This window comes from Musa acuminata, chromosome BXJ2-5, assembly GCF_036884655.1.
Source record: "Musa acuminata AAA Group cultivar baxijiao chromosome BXJ2-5, Cavendish_Baxijiao_AAA, whole genome shotgun sequence".
Lineage (NCBI taxonomy): Eukaryota > Viridiplantae > Streptophyta > Magnoliopsida > Zingiberales > Musaceae > Musa > Musa acuminata.
The window spans coordinates 35,011,463-35,020,978 of record NC_088342.1 but is presented as its reverse complement, the minus strand read 5'-3'; the positions used below and the strand labels follow the sequence as shown (position 1 = coordinate 35,020,978).

The following is a 9,516-nucleotide window of genomic DNA, read 5'->3' as shown; positions in this document are numbered from 1 at the left end:
AAGTGGTTTTAAGCATATCAGTATAAAGTACTTGATGATTAGAAAAATAATCCAAAAACAACTAATGTTAATTATGAATTTGAAAACTACTATATTGATTATTGATTTATGAACAACTCATAAAAGATTTAGTAAGGTATGTTTGACTAGATATTATAATTAATATTCTTACTTATGTAATTAAGATTATTTATTATTATCCTTTTCATATTTATATATATACATATTATGATTGAATATGATAATAGAATTGTCTTAACAAGACAAACTATAAAAGTCATCTTAACTATATAAGAAAAGATTAATATTATTATGATATATAGAAAGAAGCATAATAATAATATTGACGACATATAATTGTTATGACTCTTCTTGAGAGTTGAACTTAATATAATATTATTATAATTATTATAGTTAGGTTTGTTTTCTAAAATTTATGCATGTATAAAATATCTTTTAAAAAAATTAAAATTTAATTGAGTAAATAATTTTTAAATAAATTTAGTTTTATTTATGTTGATTTTGAATCCTTGTCTTATATCTTATCAGTTAATAAACCAAGTAAAAAAAATATTAGATTTTATGACTCAATTAATTTAAGATAAGATATATTAAAAATCTAATTATATTTTTATTAAAATCATCGATCATTAAAAAGAAAATAGGAGATGGTCTTCATCGGAAAGATTTTTCTAATTGTCTTTTCCTAAACTTATGCTCTCGCCTATATAATAGCATGAACTCTTAGAGATCTAATGATCATAAAAAGAGATCTTATCTATCTCTTTAATTGATCCCTACTCTATCAGTAATCTTGATCCTGAAAATAGAAAAAGATTCTCGGACATGAATATTTATGTCATTGAAAGATACCTGCTATTATCTTTGATTTAGGATATAGTTTTTGTTTCAATCGTAGCATAAGATTTTCTGCATTATAATTTTTATTTATTACATAGATAACATTATATATATATATATATATATATATATATATATATATATATATATATAAGGTTTGCATCGATGGTTGTGCAGATCCATAGGATCCTTGTCAATATGACCTATCTGCCATTATTTGAGACCAGTACGCCTACACCAGTTTGAATATTCCAAGCAACAAAGTTGCAGATGGGATGTTTTAGAAATTTTCATCAACTCTTTTGTAGGCAAAATCATTTACTATATAAGTGACAAACTGGAGCTTTCGGGATTTAACAATGGTTGACCAACTGCTTTGAAATGTGTGTATCATGCTCCCATATGTTCCATGTATAATTATATTAATTATAATTTTTTATTCTAATTATAAATTAATATATGAAGAAAAAAAATATTTATAATAAATGATAGAAGATCAGTGCTAATAATAATAATATCTATATTTATATATTTTAAAGTTAATTTTTATTAATTTAATTATAAGAATTTATATCTCATTACCAATTTTAAGGATGGTAAACTTTGAACTGATAAAAGGGATGTTATTTAAGTCCATCAAGATGAAGCTAATGAGGTAATATGAGTGATACCTAGTAATAACTGTGTCGGAGGAATTATAGAGAAAAATATATATATTCTCATATGATTTTTTAGGATAATATATTATCATCCTATGAGAATATACAAGACATGGGATGGTGTACAAGACTGCTAAGAATGTTATCTATAAGATAGGGCTAGATTATCTTAGGTTTAGTATGCATCTGACTATTTAATTATTATATTTTCTAGAAAAAAATATAAAAGTGAATATATATATATATATATATATATATATATATATATATATATATATATATATATATAATGTGTATACTATGAAGAGGAAAATAATAAAAGGATGTGTTGAACACATGAATACGATTAAATTGATTCGTTGTTCTTATATTTATTGATTTGAATATATTATCTTTTTTATGTGATATGAATAGTTATAATGTGTTTAAATTTTTACTAACTCACCTATAAGTGAGTCTTGTTTACTTACTAAATATTTTATTTAATTTTTCACATACGTGATCATGAATTAGATTGGTTCCAAAAAAATAAAAAATAAAAAATATAATCAGACTTGAACTAGTGTTGCTCGTGATCATTGGATTGTTACATCTCGGATTTCGGGGCGTGACGAGAGGTGATGAGTGTTCAAGACTTTTCCATAAATATAGTTTAACTCTGTGTTTTTGGAAAAAAAAAAAATGGTATGTTTCAGGATACTTCAAAGCAGCTTACTTACCACTCACCTCTCCATTTGTGAACGTGGCAAGTACTCTTTTATGAAGGCTCAACTCGGCTATCTTTATGTGAGTTTTTTCCATTTAGTTTTAGCTGAACCCTAACTGTCCTCTAATCTCTCATCATTTTGTTAAAAGAAGGATCCATGTCTTTAATGTTCGTGAACAGAATGGTCATATTTCACATGTACATACATACATGGGGCAGAGGTTTACGGTGATGTGGGCAATGAAGCTTTAACAATACTTTCCTACGTATCATTTTGATCGGCCAGTGATAACTGGGTTGTTTGAGAGTTCAAAAGTAATAAGAAAGTTTATTGGGTTAAGGTGCCATATAATTTTTCATCATTTAAATTTTTATTATTTACTCATATATTTTTAAAAATATAACATATAAATACCTCACGTTAAGACTGAGTTAACATACGTTATAATATGCTTAAGTGGCATACTGACTCATAATAAATAATTAATATAATGATATATAATTTAAGTTTAAAAAAGAATTAAAACTCATATTAGCTCATATGATTTTGATCATGGATTACTTAAGCCCTTATGGTTTATTTGTGTCTAAATAATCCCTATATCTTAAAAAACATAACATATAAGTCCTTTCCGTTAAGCTTGAGTAAATAGACATTAGAGTCTGTATATGTGATATGCTGACTCATAATAAATTATTAATATAATGATATGCATAATTTAAATTTTAAAAAGGGTTAAGGTTCATCTTGTCGAGGAAGAGGAAGCGACGAAGGCCGTAATGATGAACGAAGACAGAGAGGTAGAGGTAGGAGAGGCCGAAAGTAGAAGTGAGGGAGAGCTCGACCACTACATCGTAGGCATGGTGGGTAGAGGCGTAGAAGAGGATGAAGTGGGAGGCAATGGGGACAAAGACACCCAAGAGGAGGAAGAGGGATCAGGAGACCATTGCGTGCCAAGCGATGGATTGGTTGATATACATCCACCTAAGGCACGACCAAAAGCTCTTGAGCTCATCGTTCATACGAGAGAGATTGTGTGCTTACGACGTCTTACTAGGTAGCAACAACTCAATGTTGTTGTTAGTAGTCGCTTCTATGACGACAACTCCTTTGACCATTGATGGTGGCCTTATTTTTTTATAAAAAATATAAATTATATATATTATTATATTAATAGTTTATTATATATTATATATTTTTTTAAAATATATATTATTTTAGACATGAATAAATCATAAGGGTTTAAGTGGTCTATAGCTAAAACCATAGAAGCTAAAATGGATTTTAATTATTTTTTAAATTTAAATTATATATTATTATATTAATGATTTATTATAAGTTAGCATATCACGTAATCAAATTCTAACGTTTGTTAATTGAAAGAAGCTTATATATTATATTTTTTAAAAATATATAAATTATTTAAGATATAAGTAAATCAGATTTAAATGATCCATAACCAAAATTAGGTTAGAATGAACCTTAACCCAAGTTTATTTATACTAGCCAAGCCTCTTATAAATCCAAATCAGAACAGTTACTATTAACATGTTTTCACCGATCAATTTGCCCTCCCCTCCATCACCATTCTTTTGTCGTCAGTCATTCACTCTCCCCCCTCTCTCTCTCTCTCTCTCTCTCTCTCTTGATTTATTACAAAGCTGAATCATCCGCAACATTCTTGGGGAAATCCATGGGGACCCTTCACATAGCTTATGGGTTCACTTGCCATGTGCATCTCGACTTGCAACGGAGACGGTCCGAAGAAATAGTTTAGCAGGATGTTTCCCGCTTTTTCTATAAAATTATGTTATACAAGTATTTATATAAAATTATCGATGATACCGATTGTCTCAAGGAACGAGGCCATGAATATGAGAATAATTGTTCGTCTTTACTTGATCTGATCTCCAGAAACAACTCATCCTTTTTTTTTTTTGATAAAATTATGGTTAAAGTTGATTAAACTCGATGTGTTCCAATTAAATCTAGTTATGGTGGTGCACCGATTAGGTGAAGTTTTAAAATATCATATTCTAAGAAAAATTATCATCTCGGATTAAAAAATTATTAAAAAAATAAATGTGGTATCGAATCCTTTGATCGATGAATCTGACATACCATCACCTTATTAATATCCTATATATGAAAAATTATTTAACGAGATTCCTCCCAATCGAGATTGTGCAATTCCACGTTTCTGGATATTCATGCAGACGAGAGAGAGAGAGAGAGAGAGAGAGAGAGAGAGAGAGAGAGAGAGAGAGAGCTCACAGGAGTGTTGTTTAACTCGGTGCTGTAAAAATTAAAATTTGAGACATATTAAATTCAAAATTTCATGATTAATTTGTCTAATCCACATTATTTTCTAGGTACATACATAATGCAGGAGAAATTATAGTAATATTTTTTATTAAAAAAATATCTTCATCATATTAAATAGCACACATGACTTCAAATATAAGATATATCACTTATGTAATAATATAATTTTTAAGCATAGATAAAATTATATGTTATATAGAAAGTCGGAACTCATATCCTAAAAAAATTAATTCTTATCTTTAAAAAAAATGAAAACTGTAATCTAACTTAATTGATAATTTTTTTTTTTATAGACACCACTAACATGTATCAAAATTTATACAGGGAAAGTAACTTTTTGGAACCCACATATATACCACCAAAATTTTCATAACAAGGCACAAGATATCCCATGGGATTAAAATTCATGGTATGATTGGGTATACTTGATAAAATTTTTGACGAAATAAATTTTATAAAACATATTTATATTTATGTCAAGTTGCCACGTTAAATTGCATTGGCCTGAGATCAAATTTCACTTTAATCATTTATTGTAAAAAAAATATGATGAGTATTGATGCTGAGACACAGATTAAGTTATACCATACAACCCAATCAATTTTTCTGGTCAAGATTTAGGAAATTTGCTAGACAGAAGTTTGCTAGACAATCTAATCATTTTTCCTGGTCAAGAATCAGGAAATTTAACGGAAGTTGTTTAATTAAACGGGTTAAGTAGAATCCAAATGCTAATTAAAAATTAGGGAATAAATTTACGTAAAAATTCAAATTGGAATTGAAATTGAAAATGAATCCAAATTCGAGGGCTAGTAATGTAAATGCACGTTTTGATCTTCCACGATTCACTCTCTCCGTGCATCTCCCACCTCGTTGGAGCGATTCTTTCTGCCCGCCTGTGCTTAAAGCCTCTCATCTCGACCTCTCCCCATCCAAATCCTATTGTCGTGTCTCCTGCCCTTGTCGGTTGCCCCTCCCTCCAGGATTTGAGGTAAACACTTCCTTCGATCTCCTCCCTTTTGTTTTCCGTTCGATTTGTTCCTTCTTCCGTCGTCTCAACTCGATTTCTTGACCTTTTCACCGCGCATTTCTTGGCAATAATCTAAATCTCTGCCTTCCTGCTCTTCTTTTACCAATATCTTACACTTGTTCTGCTTAGATCTGAAGGTTCTTTTGTCATAAAGATCGAACCTTGCTGAGGGTTCCTCCGTGCAGATCATGATTTCGGCGATGGATCTGAAGGAACACAAGTTCTTCGCTGCGGGGTTCCTCTTCTTGGCGACCCTGGTCCTCGCCAAGCTCGTGGCCGCCGCCCTGGCTCCCAAGTCCCGGAAGCCGCTGCCGCCGATAGTCGCGGCGGTGCCGGTCATCGGCGGGCTGCTGCGGTTCATGCGGGGCCCGATTTTGATGATCCGCGAGGAGTACGCAAAGCTCGGAAGTGTGTTCACGGTGAACGTTGTCAACCGGAAGATCACCTTCTTCATCGGGCCTGAGGTGTCGGGCCACTTCTTCAAGGCACCAGAGGCGCAGCTCAGCCAGCAGGAGGTGTACCAGTTCAACGTTCCGACCTTTGGGCCGGGTGTTGTCTTCGACGTCGACTACTCGGTGCGGCAGGAGCAGTTTCGATTCTTCACGGAGGCGCTCAGGGTGACCAAACTGAGGAGCTATGTGGATCACATGGTTGTCGAGACTGAGGTAATTATCTGCCTCAGTTGCTTTTCCATTGGCAGAAAACCCTGATTGCTTGAATCTATGCAATTTAGGCATTTGTTGATAAATGACACTCATCTAAATCAAATGAACGAGCTTCTGGCGAGTCCAGATTGTTATAAGCATTTGTTTCTCCAAGTTTAGATGCATGATATACATTAGCTACGTTTGTCCAGAACAGTATGCCCTAACATCCAGTTTGTGCTTTAGTTGCAGATTATCTTCATCAAATGAACTAGGCCTTTTAAAATCAATTTTTTTTTTTAGCATCAGACTCTGGATCCATGATCTACATTGATCTACATTGCCTACTTTTGTCTAGATTAATATGCCCTAACTTTCGTTTGAGCAATTGTTGCTAATTATCTTGATCAAATGAACAAGCTTGTGGTGAAATCCAGATTGTTGTGAGCATTGTTTTATTTCAGAAGGGTTTGCTCCTCCATTGAATTTTGTCGTTGTATATGAAATGGTGAGACCCATGACGTTAAAATGGATAAATGTGATGGTGTATATTCTGTAACTTTTTTTCCTAGTTGGATGCCATGAACTGGAAACTTGTAAGTCAAACTAAAAGTTCTATCCAAACTGTTCATAAAGTTCCTAAAAACTGGTTAGTTACTTCTTACTATTCATGGCTTCAAAAAATGTTTGTTACTACTTACACTTTACGAAGTTCTTGTAATACGAAGGTCTGCTTTACTTGATTGATTCTTTTGTAGTCATAATTCAGGACACTTAACTTTTTTCCTACAACATACTTGTGACCATTTTAATGACACTAATTAGTTGACATTTAATATGATGTGGCATAATTAGTTGACGTTTAATATGATGTGGCATAATTAGTTGACATGTAATGATACTTTAATTCATTGACATTTAATATTATTCATCAGCCTATATGCTGTTTTTGCCAAAGGAATAGTTGTTGATTAGATGGACTGAGTTATGGTGTCTCATAGACTTGATGCCTGTGATCCACACATATTGGCCCACTCATCAGGACTGTGAGGTATGACGTCACTGACGGCCATCTTCAAGGGTGATTTTGTGCACCTAAATTACAGCATCTTTTGGTCAAGGGTCTGAAGACACTGCTCCTTTCTTGTTTTGTACAAACACACACCAAACAAAATGAATGGTTAATCATTTACCTTGTAGAACAGTTGAATTTCATCTTGTCTGCATTTCATTGCTTGTAGCATTTATGCCCTAACTATTATTGTTTAGAATGATAGAATGTTGGCTTAGCCACCATCTGTCCTACAGTTTTAAGTGATTTTAAATTATATTTATCATTACTTTCTGCAGGACTACTTCTCAAAATGGGGAGAGAGTGGTACAGTGGATTTGAAGTACGAGCTGGAACATCTCATCATATTGACAGCAAGCCGATGCCTGTTGGGCAGAGAAGTAAGGGACAAGCTCTTTGATGATGTCTCTGCCCTCTTTCATGACCTTGACAATGGCATGCAGCCCATCAGTGTCATATTCCCCTACCTCCCTATCCCAGCCCACCGCAGGCGGGATCGTGCCCGTGCTCGGATAGCGGAGATCTTCTCAACCATTATCAGTTCACGCAAGACTTCTGGCAAATCAGAGGATGACATGTTGCAGTGCTTCATTGATTCAAAATACAAGGATGGCCGTGCAACCACAGAAGGAGAGATTACAGGGTTGCTCATCGCTGCACTCTTTGCAGGCCAGCACACCAGTTCCATCACTTCCACCTGGACGGGAGCTTACTTGCTGCGCTTCAGGAAGTACCTTTCAGCTGCTCTCGAGGAGCAGCAGGAGATAATGAGGCAGCATGGGGATAAGGTGGATCATGACATTCTATCTGAGATGGATGTCCTCTACCGCTGCATCAAAGAAGCTCTGAGGCTTCACCCTCCGTTGATTATGCTTCTCCGCTATTCTCACAGTGACTTCACCGTCACAACGAGAGAAGGAAAGGAGTATGATATTCCCAAGGGCCACATTGTAGCCACATCCCCATCTTTCGCAAACCGGCTACCGTACATCTACAAGGACCCAGATACCTATGATCCTGACAGATTTCTACCTGGGAGAGAGGAAGACAAGGCTGCGGGAGCCTTCTCATACATTTCATTTGGCGGTGGCAGGCATGGATGCCTGGGAGAGCCTTTTGCTTACTTGCAGATCAAGGCAATATGGAGCCACTTGCTGAGGAACTTTGAGTTTGAGTTGATATCTCCCTTCCCCGAGAATGACTGGAATGCCATGGTAGTTGGTGTCAAAGGTGAAGTGATGGTGCGATACAAGCGGCGGAAGCTGTCCGTTGGCAACTAACTGTTTGCTCTTGCCATCCCTATTCTTGCTTGAGTTTGTCCCTGTTTTCCTTTCAGATGTTTGCAGACCTTAAACTCTAGCCCTCTTTTTTTTATTGTGGAATGAATGTGCCCAATATTTCAACTTGCAACCTTAAAATCTAGCTGTTTCTTGATTGTCGAATGAGCGTGCTTTGGCCTTGTGGTCGCACGCATCACTGTGTACACTCTCGTAGTCATCTAGGTTCTATAATTCTGAAGTGTTGGAGTGGTCGGCACGTCACAGTATCATCAGTATTATGTATGTAGTTATGGTAAAGTTGCACGATATGAGCTTGATGCTTCATTGCACTTATTTATGAAATGGTGGCAACTAATACAAGGCAAGTTGTTCACGAACATGAGACCAAGCTTGTAATTGGCTCATTTATCTTGAACTCCTTCCCAACTGAAACTTTGGGAAAGATAAGATAACTCATTAGTTCTTAGATTCTTGGATTAAACAAATGTCGATAGCTAGGGACAAAAAGAACAGAATTGATGTTCCAGGTTTCCCTCGTCTCTAATTATTGCCATTTTTCGACATAAAGTCAGAAAAGACTTGATCGATTGGGTCCATCTCAATAGCAGAATTATTGTAATTAACTGTTACTGATGTTGTTTACATAAATAGCTTAATTGGTCCAAGCCAATGAGTAGTCCCACAACTCTGGTTTCCAATCGGTGTTTTCGTGTTTTAACCCCCGTCGCGGTCGCGAGAGGGATCCGGAACCGAGCCGAAGAGCTAGTGCGCTTATCTCAAAGCATGGACCACGTATCCAACGGCCATATGCTGCCTCCGGTCCCCCGTAACCGCACGCGCTCGAGCTCAACGTACCGTGTTCTCGATCATCTGTGCTGTTTACTATAGCGTTCAAGATCTCGACTGCTGTGTTTTGGAAGGCCCCACTTGTGAGATAC

At 35.1% G+C, this 9,516-nt stretch overlaps 1 protein-coding gene across 2 annotated transcripts; it reads left to right on the top strand.

The window, feature by feature from the left end:
• The first annotated feature begins 5,414 nt into the window (after window positions 1-5,414).
• On the top strand, window positions 5,415-8,736 carry LOC135612650 (obtusifoliol 14-alpha demethylase-like). 2 transcript variants are annotated; one of them, XM_065109192.1, is made up of 3 exons: window positions 5,415-5,543; window positions 5,712-6,247; window positions 7,577-8,736. In XM_065109192.1, the coding sequence occupies exons 2-3, from the start codon at window positions 5,771-5,773 to the stop codon at window positions 8,576-8,578; spliced, it is 1,479 nt and encodes a 492-aa protein (XP_064965264.1). In that variant the 5' UTR covers window positions 5,415-5,543; window positions 5,712-5,770; the 3' UTR covers window positions 8,579-8,736. The 2 variants fall into 2 exon arrangements, with proteins under 2 accessions (XP_064965264.1, XP_064965265.1); XM_065109193.1 differs by having other exon boundaries at window positions 5,447-5,543; window positions 5,768-6,247.
• Window positions 8,737-9,516: the final 780 nt, after the last annotated feature.

Coding starts and splice junctions, on each gene's coding strand:
- LOC135612650 (XM_065109192.1), top strand. CDS start 5,771: ATGATTTCGGCGATGGATCTGAAGGAACACAAGTTCTTCGCTGCGGGG. Junction 6,248..7,576: donor ACATGGTTGTCGAGACTGAG/GTAATTATCTGC, acceptor TACTTTCTGCAG/GACTACTTCTCAAAATGGGG.